This window comes from Polyodon spathula, unplaced genomic scaffold, assembly GCF_017654505.1.
Source record: "Polyodon spathula isolate WHYD16114869_AA unplaced genomic scaffold, ASM1765450v1 scaffolds_1547, whole genome shotgun sequence".
Lineage (NCBI taxonomy): Eukaryota > Metazoa > Chordata > Actinopteri > Acipenseriformes > Polyodontidae > Polyodon > Polyodon spathula.
Genome location: NW_024473024.1, coordinates 22,883 through 40,600, shown reverse-complemented (window position 1 = coordinate 40,600; position 17,718 = coordinate 22,883). Strand labels below are relative to the sequence as shown.

At 46.7% G+C, this 17,718-nt stretch overlaps 1 protein-coding gene across 1 annotated transcript; it reads left to right on the top strand.

Annotated features, from left to right (window-relative positions):
- Window positions 1-2,906: 2,906 nt before the first annotated feature.
- Window positions 2,907-17,718, top strand: LOC121309853 (insulin receptor-related protein-like). The gene is made up of 19 exons (XM_041243001.1): window positions 2,907-2,971; window positions 3,653-4,201; window positions 6,016-6,351; window positions 7,565-7,707; window positions 8,630-8,774; window positions 9,228-9,442; window positions 10,766-10,892; window positions 11,347-11,585; window positions 12,183-12,350; window positions 12,993-13,179; window positions 13,563-13,604; window positions 14,162-14,430; window positions 14,806-14,954; window positions 15,155-15,320; window positions 15,545-15,644; window positions 16,205-16,266; window positions 16,746-16,978; window positions 17,111-17,221; window positions 17,608-17,718. Exons 1-19 carry the CDS (start codon window positions 2,907-2,909, stop codon window positions 17,716-17,718), a joined length of 3,417 nt encoding a protein of 1,138 aa, XP_041098935.1.

Sequence of the window (17,718 nt, the reverse complement as noted above, 5' to 3'; positions counted from 1 at the left end):
TCGTACTTTCGCTCTTAAAGGTTATTATTTACTACGTTTTTATTTACTAATTTTTCCTTTTATAACTTATCTGTAATGTCATATGTTATAATGCGACATTTTGTAACTGTTATAACTTATAACAATTGTAAAATCGCCCTGGATAAGGGCTTCGTTCTGCTAAATAAATAATATCAATGAGCACAGAGAGCGACCGTGCACCGTTCCAATGTGGGCGCTAGGGGCCGCTGTTTCGTCGCTTTTGTTGCTACGCGTTGTGCAACTTCTGTTTTCAAAGCGGACACGGAGAGGCGAGATTGCACCCTCTTTGAGCACACGGTTCTGGTTCCCCTTCAGTGGTTACCGACGCTTTTAAAAGGTAGGTTTTAACAACTGAGCATACAGCTCTGGCCAAAAGTTTTGTCTCACCTAGAATTTTAGGATTAATACATAATTCAACAGCATGGACAACAGAGATGGAAATAAGACTCATAGCGGTTTGATCCAGTCCTGGTTTCACTATGAGTTTAATAATCAGACAGACCTGAGCTTGTTACCTAGACACACTGTGGGCTCATCAAGCTGGCAGCAGTAAAACCTGGACTGGGTGAAACCGCTGTGCAACAGGAGTTTTATTTTCATCCCTGGCTGTAATATAATATAATGGTAATTAGCGTTAGCAGTTACAATTGAATTTGTATGATCAATATATTTTCTGAAACCGTCTCCTGAAACCGAGCTGCAAGTCGCAGAGCAGCGGCTCCGTGTTCCCTTCAGCTTTAGGGTTGACAAAGGTGAGATTTGCTTATATATATATATATATATATATATATATATATATATATATATATATATATATATAATATATAGTAGCTAGTCTCATTGTTATGACAATATTCCAGTGCATTAGCTATGAGATAAGAATGGTGATCTGAATTCCAGGATACTAAAATAAGCACGATGTGTTTTTAATAGACAGATAATATTTACTTTGCTATTTCTGTGTATCACCAGGCATTATTTCTAAGAAAGAAAAGTGTGTGTGTGTTTTTCCCTACTAACGACTTAGCGCTACAGTTTACACAAAAACACAAACTGTTGGCTATACATGAAATATTATAAATATTATTATGTAAACAGTCTTCTTCCCTCTAAATTATTATTATTTTTTTAAAACGCCTATCTGCTTGGGAGCCCCGCCCTCCATTGTCGGTGGGGACCAATGACAGGAAAGAGGGGGCGGGCTGTCCGTTATCCCCGCCTTCATAGAAATAAGATGATCAATTCTCCGCATGCTTTGGTTCAGAACAGTTTAATTCTTTTAAAACAAAACGTTGTTTTTTTGTTTTGTTTTTTTAAGTCCAAATTCAGTGGCGATAGCTTCTGTCTGTTTTTTTTTTTCTTTTTCAAAAGACAATCGCAGAAGAAGATGTTGGGTAAATACTGCCTCACCCGGTGACACAAGGGTGCAACTGGGTTATAAAAATCTAGATTTTTTTTTTTTTTTATCCTTTTATTTATTGGAGGGCTGATCATTTCTGGCTCATGGATTTGAAGGCTTTCTTTTTCATTCTGAGCAGTTTTGTGGTGGGCTGCTTTGCTTCTGAGAGTAAGTACTTACAGGCGTTCGTCTGTGTATGAACACCCTCTAAGAATTTCAAAGTTACCAGATTTTGGAAGAAGTGATAGTCAGGGTTCCGTTTTGAATATGCACTCTGAGTTTTGGTTGATTGCAGTGAGCAGGCTTTGTGGTCAAAGTGGTTAAAGAAAGGACCCTGAGAGAGTCACTTCACCTCCTTGTGCTCCGTCCTTCGGACGAGACGCAAAACAAACGAGGTCCTATTGGAAGAGACTCTGCAGCAGCAGCAGCAGTTGTTGATGATGCAGAGTTCACCCTCCTAGTCTCTGCAAGTCGCTTTGGATAAAAGTGTCTGCTGAATGACTCATTCATACTAACAATGAATAATAGATGTATGATTTTGATCAATGGTTTTGAGACTACTGGGAGTTGGGGATATTTTCGTTTCGTGACCCACAGCCTGGTTCTGGTTCTGGTTCATATCGAGCATTACTGATCTGAAGCCTTACACCAGTTTAACCTGGTGAAATCGCACAGTACTTTTCTCATGGCTATACTGTTTATTTAACAAAGTTTATCACAGTTTGCTTTTTCAATATGCTTTACCAGACCTCTCTGTGCTTTACAATGCTTCCCTATGCTTTACCAGACCTCTCTGTGCTTTACAATGCTTCCCTATGCTTTACCAGACCTCTCTGTGCTTTACAATGCTTCCCTATGCTTTACCATACCTCTCTGTGCTTTACAATGCTTCCCTATGCTTTACCAGACCTCTCTGTGCTTTACAATGCTTCCCTATGCTTTACCAGACCTCTCTGTGTTTTACAATGCTTCCCTATGCTTTACCAGACCTCTCTGTGCTTTACAATGCTTCCCTATGCTTTACCAGACCTCTCTGTGCTTTACAATGCTTCCCTATGCTTTACCAGACCTCTCTGTGCTTTACAATGCTTCCCTATGCTTTACCAGACCTCTCTGTGCTTTACAATGCTTCCCTATGCTTTACCAGACCTCTCTGTGCTTTACAATGCTTCCCTATGCTTTACCAGACCTCTCTGTGCTTTACAATGCTTCCCTATGCTTTACCAGACCTCTCTGTGCTTTACAATGCTTCGCTATGCTTTCCCAAGCTTTCACTGTGCTTGATCTCACTTTGCTGTGTTCTTATTTTTACTATGGGAAAGAGGTAGTTTACCATGGGCCAGGCTGCATGTAGAGGAACTCCTGTCTGTCAGTTATTATTATTTATTTATTTATTTATTTATTTATTAGCAGATGCCCTTACCCAGGACGGCTTACAATTGCATACAAAAATACATATATATCAAGAATAACAATTAAGAGCAAGATGCAAAATACACTGAGTTCAGTCCTGCAGGCAGGGAATGCCAGTAGCCCTTCATCGCTGTTGAGGTAAATAATAAGATTGCATAAGAGCTTCTCAGATGACCGTGCCTGAATGAAGAGGCACACTGGGGTCACTCTCGAGCCCTCCTCTGCTTACTGTAAACACAGAGACTCAGCGCACAGCGCCACTGTTGTGAAGATAAACATGCCCTCCAACGCAGGGGCATGCAAACACCTGTTACCTTTACAGGGATCTGTAGCAAGGGCCTCCTGCCTTGTTAAAAGTGTGCTGCAATAAAAGCACAGCACTGTGTGATCACGTTCACTGAGAGCATGGGGAAGCCTTGGAAAGCACAGAGAGGTACGGTAAAGCATAGGGAAGCATTGTAAAGCACAGAGAGGTCTGGTAAAGCACAGGGAAGCATTGTAAAGCACAGAGAGGTCTGGTAAAGCATAGGGAAGCATTGTAAAGCACAGAGAGGTCTGGTAAAGCATAGGGAAGCATTGTAAAGCACAGAGAGGTCTGGTAAAGCATAGGGAAGCATTGTAAAGCACAGAGAGGTCTGGTAAAGCATAGGGAAGCATTGTAAAACACAGAGAGGTATGCAGAGAGCTCAATTTGACCCTATCCGTGTCCCTAACCCTAACCCTGTCCCTGTCCCTGTCCCTGTCCCTGTCCCTGTCCCTGTCTCTGTCCCTGTCCCTGTCCCTGTCCCTGTCACTAACTCTAACTCTCCCCCCCCCTAGTCTGCGGCAGCATGGACATCCGCAACAACGTGACAGAGCTGCGGCGGCTGGAGAACTGCTCGGTGATCGAGGGGGACCTGCAGATCCTGCTCATGTTCACCACCCAGACCGAGGACTTCCGGCCCCTGCGCTTCCCCAAGCTCCACATGATCACCGACTACCTGCTCGTCTTCCGGGTCTACGGTCTGGAGAGCCTGCAGGACCTCTTCCCCAACCTGGCGGTGATCCGGGGCGCGCGCCTCTTCTTCCACTACTCCCTGGTGATCTTCGAGATGCCTCACCTGAGGGTGATCGGGCTGAGGGGGCTGGCCCGGGTCATGAGGGGCGCGGTGAGGGTCGAACGCAACGAGGAGCTTTGCCACCTCTCCACCATCGACTGGGGGCTGCTGATGGAGTCCACGGAGAACAACTACATCGTGGGCAACAAGCAGGTGGAGGAGTGCGGGGACGTGTGCCCGGGGATCCTGGATCAGGAGAAGCCCTGCGTGCAGACCGCCGTCGGGGGCCAACAAGGCTACCGCTGCTGGACCTCCACCCACTGCCAGAAAGGTCGGTCCGTCTTCGATCTTGCTTTATTCTTATTAACGACTCATTTAGCAGACGCTTTTGTCCAAGAGACCGGGGGTGGGGGGTGGGGGGGTGGACTCTGCATCATCAACAACTGCTGCTGCTGCTGCAGAGTCTCTTCCAATAGGACCTCGTTTGTTTGGCCTCTCATCCGAAGGACGGAGCACAAGGAGGTTCAGCGACTCGCTCAGGGGCTCACGCAGTGAATCGGTGGCTGAGCCGGGATTTGATCCTCCTGGTATCAAGCCCCTTTCTTTAATCCCCAAGCTTTCTATTCACCTCCGCTTGACGGGGGTGAATACTCCCAAGTCCCAAGTCCCAAGCCCTGTTTTTCAATTTTAGTTCTGTTTTTAAAATCCCAATGCATGTCACAGTCCAGGTTTCACTAGCAGCTTGATCAGCCCCAGTGTGTCTAGGCAACAAGCTCAGGTGTGTCTGATTTATTAAACTCCTAGTGAAACCAGGACTGGATCACACTGCTGTGCAATAGGAGTCCTATTTCCATCCCTGTCTTTGGTTGAAGGAGGTTTTTAGCTGATTTTATAGAGAAGGCAGCTACGGGATATTGGTGGGAACAGTGGGATATTTAGACAGATAGCTCAGAGATAAAAATAAGACTGCTAGTTTCATCCAGTCCAGGTTGATCAGGCCCAGTGTGTCTAGGCAACAAGCTCGGGTGTGTCTGATTTATTAAACTCCCAGTGAAACCAGGATCAAACTGCTACACAACGGGAGTCTTATTCCCAACTTGCTGAGCACGCTGTTACAGTTTTGCACTTGTGTAAATGGGAATGCAAAATGTTACTGTCTCTGACTGGGGGAAGAAAGCGAAGCATGAAAGCTGCGTCCGCCCCCGGTTTAGCGGGACGCATGCTCGCTCTAGCGAGGTCTCGTTGGCTCTCAAGCCCTGGGTTTGACCTCGTGTGGTTGTGTGTAAACAGAAAGCTTGTTACAGTTAAGACACAGTTCAGTGCCTTCAGCTGCACGGACCAGGTGTGCTTTCCACGGCCCTCTGCCAAAAATTAGGACAAAAAAAAAGCGCTGTGTGTTTACATGCCCCTGTCCCAAAATATATATACTTTTAAAAATAGTTTTGATTCAGTGGACGGGCGCGGTAAACAAGGGCAGCTGTTTTGACTAAACACGAGAAGCCATCCTTTTGCTCCGGTGTTTCTCTCGTGTTGTTTTTACTTCATGTATATTTTTATGTGTCTGATCGCTATTTTATTTTGCTGATAGTCTGATATTCACTGCTCATCTAGAGTAGCAAACATTGTCCTTTTTGAGATATTGGAATTGTGGCATATACTTCACTGTGATTGGTTGATTTCTGCATAACACTTTACATTGCGTCCCTAATTACTGTGTGTTTGCATAGTAGTTACTTAGTAATATAAAAGTCTAGCTGGCTGTGTTGTAATAAAGAGGCTGCTGGTCTGTAGTTTAGAGAAAGGGGGCTTGATACCAGGAGGTTCAAATCCCAGCTCAGCCACTGACTCCCTGTGTGTGTGCGTGTGTGTGTGTGTGTGTGTGTGTGTGTGTGCGTGTGCGTGTGCGTGTGTGTGTGACCCTGAGCGAGTCGCTTCACCTCCTTGGAAGAGACTCTGCAGCAGCAGCAGCAGTTGTTGATGATGCAGAGTTCACCCCCCTGGTCTCTGTAAGTCGTTTTGGATAAAAGCTTCTGCTGAATGACTAAATAATAATAATAATAATAATAATAATAATAATAATAATAATAATAATAATAATAATTGACTTTATTATAATAACCTTTTCAATGTGTCCTGCTGTTCCAGCCTCGCCCTGCGGGGGGCGTGGGAGTGCTCCGAGCGGGGAGTGCTGCCACCGGGAGTGCATTGGGGGCTGCGGGCGCCCCAACGACAGCAGCTCCTGTGTGGCCTGCCGAAACTACATCTACGCGGGCCGCTGTCTGCCCTCCTGCCCCGCGGGGACCTTCCGGTACGCCGGCTGGCGCTGCGTGAGCAAGGAGTACTGCGCCAGCCTGCGAAAAGTCTCCCCGAACGGGGTAAGTCCCCCCCCCAGGGCGGCCCCCAGAAGGCCTCCAAGTTCGTCATCCACGACGGGGAGTGCCTGTCGGAGTGCCCCTCCGGGCTGACCCGCAATGAGAGCAGGTGAGCCAGCGCGGTACACAGCTGCGTTCTATGATTCCCGCAGTCAGCTTCCATTCCAGTTCGCTTCAAGTTGACACATTGATAAGGCTCCTGTTGTCGTTTTTTTTTTTTTTTCACAGTTATCTCACTTCCTCGATTCCCCTGTGAAATGCACCCATTGTAATGCGCACAGCTGTGCTCAAAAAGTTTAGCATCGCCTAGAGTTCTAGGATTGAGACATAATCACAAAAAAAATAACTATATGAACATAATTTAGATCTTTTATTTAACATCGCGCAATCAGTGAAACTACTAAATGATATCAAGACTCCCGGAAGGAAGCCATAATAGCAGTACAGTATTTCATGGTTCGAAATGTTGCCTCCTTTCAGTCTTTTGGCTGAGTATGTGGAAAACTATACAAAGCAGCAGGTGTGTAATTCAGAATGTTAACAAGGGAACATTATTCAGCAGCTTTCACTGGACTCTATGATTCATTCTATATAGAGGGGGTGCAATTCAATATGAGAACAAGGGAACATTATTCAGCAGCTTTCACTGGACTCTATGAAGCTGAGGGAGTTCATTCTATATAGAGGGGGTGCAATTCAATATGAGAACAAGGGAACATTATTCAGCAGCTTTCACTGGACTCTATGAAGCTGAGGGAGTTCATTCTATATAGAGGGGGTGCAATTCAATATGATAACAAGGGAACATTATTCAGCAGCTTTCACTGGACTCTACGAAGCTGAGGGAGTTCATTCTATATAGAGGGGGTGCAATTCAATATGTTAACAAGGGAACATTATTCAGCAGCTTTCACTGGACTCTATGAAGCTGAGGGAGTTCATTCTATATAGAGGGGGTGCAATTCAATATGAGAACAAGGGAACATTATTCAGCAGCTTTCACTGGACTCTATGAAGCTGAGGGAGTTCATTCTATATAGAGGGGGTGCAATTCAATATGTGAACAAGGGAACATTATTCAGCAGCTTTCACTGGACTCTATGAAGCTGAGGGAGTTCATTCTATAGGGTGATGCAAAACTTATGGCCATAGCTGTAGTTCACTGTAGTTCTGAAAGAATATTGCAACTAAATGTATGTTCTGTCTCTTAACAATAGACACAGCACACATGTGCCTTATTACCCTGCAGCTCAGGAAGTTGGCAGCCGGTTTGCTTTGCTTGCTGTAAATGACTGAACGATCTGCTTTCTCTTATCCCTCAGCATCTTTTGCCACCAGTGCGAAGGCCTGTGCCCCAAGGAGTGCAAGGTTGGCACAATGACCATCACCACCCTGAGCAGCGCGGAGGAGCTCCGAGGGTGTACCCTCCTGGAGGGCAATCTCATCCTTAACCTCCGCAGAGGAAGTCAGTAGCGCCCGGGCGCCCGCGCGGGGGGCAAAGGGCAGCAGATCCCAGTCCAGTGCCTCGTTGCCACTGCCCTGGCAAAATCAAAAGAGCGTTGCTGCGATTTTTATTTCATTTCTATTTTATCAAAAACCTGGAAATTATTGCCGTGCGTTCAGTGGGAGACTGGGGGATTGTGGGGTGGTATTGTGGTTGGTTTTAATAAACCGCTCGCTGCATTTAGAACGAAAAGTTAACCCATGCAGCTGCTGGCGTGTCGGGGGCGGGGGGGAATATGAGACGCAGAAACCTGACCGGGTAGCCATGGAAACCCGCAGTTTTGTCTCCGTGGGCAACTGTTGCCGGGAGCGCCAGGCCATGGCAAACGGACGGCATTGTGCTTGGGTCTACAGCCTTGTGTCGATTCAACCCAGCATATCCAATTTAAAATCAGCTGATCAGTGATGTGTTTAAAATCAGCTGATCAGTGATGTGTTTAAATTCAGTTGATCAGTGATGTGTTTAAATTCATATCAGTGATGTGTTGGATATATATATATATATATATATATAATATATATATGGAACTAGATTCTTATATATATAATTCTATATGGGGGACATATATCCCTTGATAGTTATTTTGTCCCCACGAAAATGAACAAGGTTTAGCACCCACCTTAGAGTCCAATGAAAGCTGCTGAATAATGTGTTGTTAACATAAAGAATTGCACACAGTATCTTTATGGCTTCCCCTTGGTAGACTTTCTAAATCATAGTTATATATATGATGTCTGAATCCTGAAATTCTAGGTGATGCAAAACTTAGACCTGTGGCTCTCATCTTGATTAAATAAATGCATGTGGCCCCTAGAGAGGACGCTTGCTCTCTGCAACGTCATCGCTGTACCCCAGGGTTTGCTCTGTGCTCTGGTCCTCGCAGATAACCTGGCCGCAGAGCTGCAGGCGAGCCTGGGTAACATCGAGGTGATCACGGGCTTCCTGAAGATCAAGCACTCCTTTGCTCTGGTCTCTCTCTCCTTCTTCAAGAGCCTCCGACTCATCAGGGGTGACTCCATGGTCGACGGGTAAGAGCAAGGATTTAAGAAGAACTTTATTATTATTATTATTATTATTATTATTATTATTATTATTATTATTATTAATTATTTAGAAGACGCTTTTATCCAAAGTGACTTACAGAGACCAGGGGGGTGAACTCTGCATCATCAACAACTGCTGCTGCTGCTGCAGAGTCTCTTCCAATAGGACCTCGTTTGTTTTGCGTCTCGTCCGAAGGACGGAGCACAAGGAGGTGAAGTGACTCACTCAGGGTCACACACACACACACACACACACACACACACACACACACACACACACACACACACACACACACACACACACACACACACACACACACACAGGGAGTCAGTGGCTGAGCCGGGATTTGAACCTCCTGGTATCGAGCCCCCTTTCTCTAAACTGCTGCCCCCCCCCCCCCCCCAAGCCTCAGCTCTGCTCCCTTCCTCTTCCCTCAGTAACTACACGCTGTACGTCTTGGACAATCAAAACCTGGAGCGGCTGTGGGACTGGAGCCAACACAACCTGTCCATTCCCGTGGGCAAGATCTACTTCGCCTTCAACCCCAAGCTGTGCCTGACGCAGATCTACCAGCTGGAGACAGCGACTGGGACCCGGGGGCGGCAGAACACGGCCGAGATTAACCCTCGCACCAACGGGGACCGCATGTCCTGTGAGTGCAGCTCTGATCCACTCAGGGGTGAAGTTCAGCTGGAACTGCTTTTTGTGGGCAGCAGCTGTGTAATAGACTTGAGGTTTGATATAGCAACCTCAGACTAGGTCTCCCGGTCGCCTTTAATTTACTATGATTTATAGTATTATTATTATTATTATTATTATTATTATTATTATTATTATTATTATTATTATTATTATTATTATTATTATTTACAGGGCAGAGGGTTACAATGCAAGCTTTATCCACAGGCGACTTACAGCAAGTGCAGCGCAGGGTTACAGGGCAAGTGTCATATTAAAAACAGGGTAGTTTACAATGCAAGCTGCAAATAATAACACTGCTAAATACAATATGAACTAGGATGCCGTGTATTAATAACACTGCTAGAATAAGTAAGGATGCTGTGTATAATAATAACACTGCTAGAATACAATATGAACTAGGATGCTGTGTATAATAATAACACTGCTAGAATCCAATATGAACTAGGATGCCGTGTATAATAATAACACTGCTAGAATCCAATATGAACTAGGATGCCGTGTATAATAATAACACTGCTAGAATACAATATGAACTAGGATGCCGTGTATAATAATAACACTGCTAGAATACAATATGAACTAGGATGCCGTGTATAATAATAACACTGCTAGAATACAATATGAACTAGGATGCCGTGTATAATAATAACACTGCTAGAATACAATATGAACTAGGATGCCGTGTATAATAATAACACTGCTAGAATACAATATGAACTAGGATGCTGTGTATAATAATAACACTGCTAGAATACAATATGAACTAGGATGCTGTGTATAATAATAACACTGCTAGAATCCAATATGAACTAGGATGCCGTGTATAATAATAACACTGCTAGAATACAATATGAACTAGGATGCTGTGTATAATAATAACACTGCTAGAATACAATATGAACTAGGATGCCGTGTATAATAATAACACTGCTAGAATACAATATGAACTAGGATGCTGTGTATAATAATAACACTGCTAGAATACAATATGAACTAGGATGCTGTGTATAATAATAACACTGCTAGAATACAATATGAACTCGGATGCAGCCAGTTAGGATCACAGCAGTTCTATCTACAGTGACATGTTAGCAGTGCAATAGTGCAAGGATAGCGCATCAGCTGAGGATCCAGGACCGCGGTGCTGAGGGCAGGCGAGTCCAGAGCAGAGCAGGAGGGGTGGATCAAGAGATATAGAAACGCAGTCTAAACAGGTGCTGGCTTCCATTTGAGCTCGGCGAGTGAGCGCCCCCTGCTGCCCGTGTCGTTGCAGGTAAGAGCGGGGTGCTGAGGTTCGTCTCGAACATGACGGAATCCTCGCGGATCATCCTGTGGTGGGAACGCTACGAGCCTCTGGATCACCGGGACATGCTGAGCTTCATCGTGTACTACCGCGAGTCGTGAGTCAACCACCAGGGGGAGCCAAACCCCCAGGCGCGGTTACACTGCGACTAAACGCTCGGAATTCGACACTAGCACACTTAGACATGGCTATTGCTTTTACATCTAAAAAAAAAAAAAAAAAAGGCAAAATGTGAACAATTTAAGATAAGAGAATCTTGGAGAAAAATCTCCAAACCCTACAATGTTTCTCTGCTCCCCCTTCTTCTTCTTCTTCTTCTTCTTCTTCTTCTTCTTCTTCTTCTTCTCCTTACCTAACGAAATTCTTACCTTGGTTATCGCTGCACGTTCCGCTCATCAACATTCAAAACTGTTGTTTATGAGATATGCTGAGCACAGAAATACAGACCATTGGTGGCTGGTGTCGGGGGCGTGTCGGGGGCGTGTCGGGGCCGTGGGGCGGGGAGCTGTTGTCACTGATTAGACGCTCAAGCCCCCCGGGTCTGTCTCCAGGGCTTTCCAGAACGTCACGGAGTGGGTGGGGCAGGACGCCTGTGGCTCAAACAGCTGGAACGTGGTCGACGTGGACCTGCCACTGAGCAGTGGCCAAGATCCCCAGGTGATGCTGAGCGGACTCACCCCGTGGACCCAGTACGCCATCTTCATCCGCGCCATCACCCTGAGCACGGCCGAGGACGGGCATAACCACGGCGCCAAGAGCCGCGTGGCTTACATCCGCACACGCCCCGCGGGTAAGAGCTACGGAACCAGACCCAACATTGATCACAAAACATTACATACATGTGTATTGTAAAAACCTTTGTAGAAGACTATTTTCCAGGTATTTTTAGGGAGTCTTAAAAAGGGAGGAGCGACTTATACACCAGTGTGACCTATAGGCTTTTTCCTGAAATTGTTGTCTCAAGAAAAAGGGGGGCTTATACACAGCTGCGACTTATACACCGGTTTTTATGGTATATCACAGTGTTTAGGTCACTATACAGGGTAGATGTGGATGTCTACAGCTGTGGCCAAAAGTTTTGCATCACCGAGAATTTTAGGGTTGAGACATCCCAAAATCTACATGGACAAAATTTTACATCTTTTATTTAACATCATATCATCAAAGCAAACTACACGATAGATTTCACATGTCACAAGTTTATGGGAAAACTACAAAGCGTTAAGCGTAGGTATATATATATATAGAGAGGACAAATCTTGAGGCGTTCTGATACATTTCCGCACGAGGGTACGAGCAACCGAATCACAGTCCCTTGCATTAGCGTGGCATCGTTTCAATAGGGTGTGGGTGTGGGTGCTGTTTCAAATCCGCTGTCCTATTCCAGCCCCCTCCGTGCCCCTGGACGTGCTCTCCATGTCGAACTGCTCCTCTCAGCTGGTGGTCCGCTGGAAGCCCCCCACTCACCCCAACGGTAATATCACTTACTACCTGGTGCGCTGGCAGAGACAGGCGGAGGACTCTGAACTCTACATCAGCGACTATTGCAACAAAGGTAGGTGAGCTTCGGCTGTCAGACGCTCACGAGCGCTCATGTAGGGAAAATACTATTATCAATGAGTCACTCAGCAGACTCTTTTATCCAGAGCGACTTACAGACACTAGGGGGGTGGACTCTGCATCATCGACAACTGCTGCTGCTGCCGCAGAGTCTCTTCCAATAGGACCTCGTTTGTTTTGCGTCTCGTCCGAAGGATGGAGCACAAGGAGGTGGAGTGACTCGCTCAGGGTCTCACACACACACACACACACACACACACACACACACACACACACACACAGCGAGTCAGTGGCTGAGCCGGAATTGAACCTCATGGTATCAAGATCACTTTTTCTAACAACTGGAGCCACAAAGCCTCCTGTTGATGTGATTATGTACACCAACTGGACTGTGTTGAGCAGAAACATACCTGTTTTCGGAGTGTCAAAGGGGGAGATGGCCTAGAATTTAAGGATATATATATATATGAACATAATTTAAATATTTTATTTAACATCTAGAATAAGATATCACAAAAAAGTCTACCAGAAGGAAGCCATGATAGTAGTGCAGTATTTCATGTTCGATTTTGAAATGAGCTGATTGATTTGTTCCAGCACACCCACGGTTAAACTCCCTGCTCTGTTTGCTTCTCAGGGCTGAGGCTGCCCACCAGCACGGCTGACAGCCAGTTTGACAGCGAGGACGGAGAACCGGAGCGGGACCGGGAGGAGAGGTGCAGCTCCTGCCCCAAAACGCAGGCCGAGCTCGCGCTGGAGGCCGAGGAGTTCTCCTTCCAGAAGAAATTTGAGAACTTCCTCCACAACTCCATCTTCATGCCAAAGTACGCTGCACGAAGCGATCCCTCGATTCTTCGCTTACTCGGTTGTTTATTTGATTGTCGGGCTGTTTGATTATTTGGCACTTGCTCTCCGCTGGTAAAGCTGGCCAGGGTAGACTTTCTCTCTGAATGGGAAGTCAGCCCGATCGACACCAGCGACCCTCCCCTGTGGAGTGCTTGATCCCAATAATCGAATAATCGGTTTGTGCAGCTCTGAGGAACAGTAGCTGATCTGAAAGCTGCAGCTGATAAGAATATGCACAGTAACGCACAATGCTTTGAAAACAAGAAAGTCAACATTTTTCTGCAGAGCGCTTGTCGGATCTGGGCTGTGTTATGTCAATCGCACGACTGTTTACATGAGTTTACATTGTCCTTTATTGCAGAACCCCATGGAGGGTCAAATCTGTGAACAAGAGTCCAGTAAGGTAAGAAAGCCATTAAACAAATGGAACTCAATTCCTAAGACAATGCTAATCCTATTGCAATGCAAAAAGAACTAGATTCTTACTTGAAAATAGCAGAAGCGAGTAAATTAGCGAGCACCAAATCTTTATCAGTGCATCTGAAGCTGAACTCGAAGCCACACTGCTCTGCGGCTTGCAGCTTGGTTTCGGGAGACTGTAGGTTTCAGGACGCTGCGCTGCACACCAGGCAGGGAGACTCGGGGGTTTGATACAGCAAACCTCAAACTAGGTCTCCCCGGGGGGGTCTCCTGAAACCAGCTTTCAAGAAAAAAAGTGGCTTTGTAATCAAATCAGCTTTGCACACGTTTAAAATTATAAGCTGAGCCCTTGATAAGATTACTGATGCCAGTACGATAAGTGATTGCTTCATACTAATAAGAGGTCAGCAAATAGACTGTCAAGTCATGGTTAGCACTCATTTAAAGGGGTAACCAGTGGCTGTACGCATTGCAAAACTCTGCACTCCTTTAATAGGGGACTCCTAGGACCTCATAGCTGTCCTCTCTGTGCCCGTCCAGGCAGAGTAATAAAAAGCGTCGGGACGCACAGTGGGTGGGGGCCAACGCGACCCTGTCCGGCTCGGGGGGGAACGTGACGACGCCCCCGCAGCCGGAGGAGAACCAGTTTCCAGTCCAGGAGGACAAGGTGTTCCAGCGTGACCGTGCCCTGATCACCGGGCTCCACCACTTCACCGTGTACCGCATCGACATTCACGCCTGCAATCACGCCGCCCACCTGGTGGGCTGCAGCGCGGCCACGTTCGTGTTCGGGCGGACACGCCCTCGCCGTGAGTACAGCGGGGACCGGGCAGGGCAGGGCTGGTAATCGCGTGCCACGGATTCGGCAATTGCAAGATGTGTTTATTGGCTGGTATTCAATACGGAGAGAGTGGAATCAGCAATGCCATTGGGAGGGGAGGGTTAGTTTGGGCACCCCCTGGCCCTGGTTACATGTGTTCCAATAGAAACTAGAAGTGAACTTATTAAGCCCTGCTGGGATCGGCTGACAGCTGTGGTCAAAAGTTTTACTGTCTCCTAGAATTTATAGGATTGAGACTTAAAAAGAAGTATTATTTTGTGAGTAGGTTTGTATTCCCGGCTCTTTGAAACATTGCCTAACACCGGTCTTTTGTGATTGCTTCACCCCTCTTCCGTGCCCCCAGTCTACGCCGACAACATCCCTGGCAGAGTCACCTGGGAGCTGACCGGCAAAAACACCATTCTGCTGAAGTGGGGGGCGCCCCCGAGCCCCAACGGGCTGATCCTGAAATACCAGATCAGATACACCAAGTACAGGAGGGAGCAGGAGGAGGTACGCCATGTTTCCATCGGGCTCTTGAGAGACGCGAGAGGGCAGCAAGAACTTCACATCGCTGGAGAATAACTACAGCAGAGCGTTAGAGCCTGATAGTGGGGAGGTGTGCGGGTGTGTGCGTGTGCGGGGGTGTGCGTGTGTGCGGGGGTGCGGGGGTGCGTCGGTGCGCGTTGCTATTGTTCTGCTGTGTTCCTCAGGAGTTTGAGGCAGTGGAGTGTGTGCCGAGGCCCCTGTATGAGCTGCACCAGGGGCACTACATCAAGAGGCTGCAGCCTGGGAACTACAGCGCCATCGTCAGGGCAACTTCCCTCTCGGGCAACGGGTCCTGGTCTGAGCCGGTCGAGTTCTACATCACCGGACCGGGTCAGTACCTTTTGAGAAAACGTTTCAGAAAATGTCCCTTTTAAGAAAACAGAATGCTCCACAAAACAGGACAGCAAGTTGTCCCTTGGGCACGGTAAAGACGCTGTATGAATTTGGCTTCTTGTTATTTCTGAATTCTTGCACCAGTGTCACGCGTGAGGTGCCTGCAGGGTGTAGCTCAGCCCTGTATTGGTGTATTACAAGCGCTCTTCTCTGCCCCCTAGAGGAGACGCTGCCGCTCTCAGCCCTGCTGCTCATGCCCGTCGCTCTCGTGGTCTTCATTGGTCTGCCCATGATCTTCATGTATCTCTATTACGCCAAAAGGTAAGCTTGCTCCTGTGGGCCATTAAAACCTATCCACAGGCTGCTAACTAAGCTAGTTCCAGCTCCACTACATCACAGCTGCCTGTAGAAAGTAGTTCCAGCTCCACTACATCACTGCTGCCTGTAGAAAGTAGTTCCAGCTCCACTACATCACTGCTGCCTGTAGAAAGTAGTTCCGGCTCCACTACATCACTGCTGCCTGTAGAAAGTAGTTCCGGCTCCACTACATCACTGAAAGTAGTAGAAAGTAGTTCCGGCTCCACTACATCACTGCTGCCTGTAGAAAGTAGTTCCAGCTCCACTACATCACTGCTGCCTGTAGAAAGTAGTTCCGGCTCCACTACATCACTGCTGTCTGTAGAAAGTAGTTCCGGCTCCACTACATCACTGCTGCCTGTAGAAAGTAGTTCCGGCTCCACTACATCACTGCTGCCTGTAGAAAGTAGTTTCGGCTCCACTACATCACTGCTTGTGATCTCATATATCACTGGGGTGAAACAAACTGTGAACCAAACCTTTCTTGCAGCCCAGGCTAGTGCTCTGTTTGCTTGTCTTTGTAGGAATAACCCCGGGAGCACTCTGTATGCATCAGTGAACCCAGAGTATCTCAACGCTTCTGACAGTGAGTCCTTCTGCTTAATAACCCCTTTAATATGGAACCCTCGCATTCTCGCTATTAAAGTTTTTTTGTTTTATTTCATTGAACAATATATGCAACATGGGTCCAAAACCATTAATTCTTTTTTCGGCGCTTTACAATATGTCATGCATGAAAGGGTTAAGAAAATGCGCCATAAAAAAAACAAACAAATAATAATCTGCCTTAAGAACATATGCCTTTAAGAACAATGTGACTTTAAGAAAATATCCCTTTAAGATATGCCTTTAAGAACAATGTGCACTGAAATAAAATGTGCCCTATAAAAAATATACCTTTAAGAAAATATCCCTTTAAGATATGCCTTTAAGAACAATGTGCCTTTAATAAAATGTCACTAAACAAAACAAAACTCCCTTCAAGTAAATGCCCTGCTTAAAAAGCCGTCCCTTTGCAAAGCTGCGCGAGTGAGCGCCCCCTTGCTGCTGTGCCCTGTGTTGCAGTCTACGTGCCGGATGAGTGGGAGGTGGAGCGGGACACGGTGACGGTGATCCGGGAGCTGGGGCAGGGCTCGTTCGGGATGGTGTACGAGGGCGTGGTGCGCGGCCTCCGCCCTGACGAGGGGCAGCCGCGGCGCGTGGCGCTCAAAGCGGTCAACGAGTCGGCCACGGTGCGAGAGCGCATCGAGTTCCTGCAGGAGGCCTCCGTCATGAAGGCCTTCCACTGTCACCATGTAGTAAGGCTTTTTTTTTTTGACTTGCCAACCAAAGAACTACAGTCTGTCGAACCTCAAAAAAACTACATTTCCCAGCTTCCCCCAGGCCTTTGTTTCCATAGCGATGAATGCCGATCCCTCCCCTCCCTTCAGGTGCAGCTGCTGGGCGTGGTTTCCAAGGGTCAGCCCACTCTAGTGATCATGGAGCTGATGACACGCGGTGACCTCAAGAGCTACCTACGTTCGCTCCGCCCCTGCTCCGAGGTAAGCAGCCAATCACAGGCCAGAAAAGACAGCCGCTTCAGCACATTCATTATAGATTAAACTTTGTATCGTTTTCCATATAATTAATGGAAAACACTGACCAATTGAAAAAATGGTAGTTTGATTACTGATTACATGATGTTAATAAAATATCTAAGTGACGTTCGTATAATTTTTAAATGATGTCTCAATCCAAAAGTCTTAGATGATGCAAACGTTTTAGCCAGAGATGGAGCTATTATTCACTAGACAGACACGAATCTATTTTCCTGCAAAGACGCATTTAAATCTGATAGACTCCGTTACCATGAACGATATTTCTGACTTCGTCTCTATCCCTGCACCTTTGATCGTGGCAATAACAGAATTCCTGTTGTAATTTAAAGACTCTACAGTTGCGCCCCCCCCCCCCCCCCTTCCAGAACAAACCGGGCCTGCCCCCTCCCTCTGTAAAGCAGATGATGCAGATCGGAGGCGAGTCCACAGAGTGCGACTAG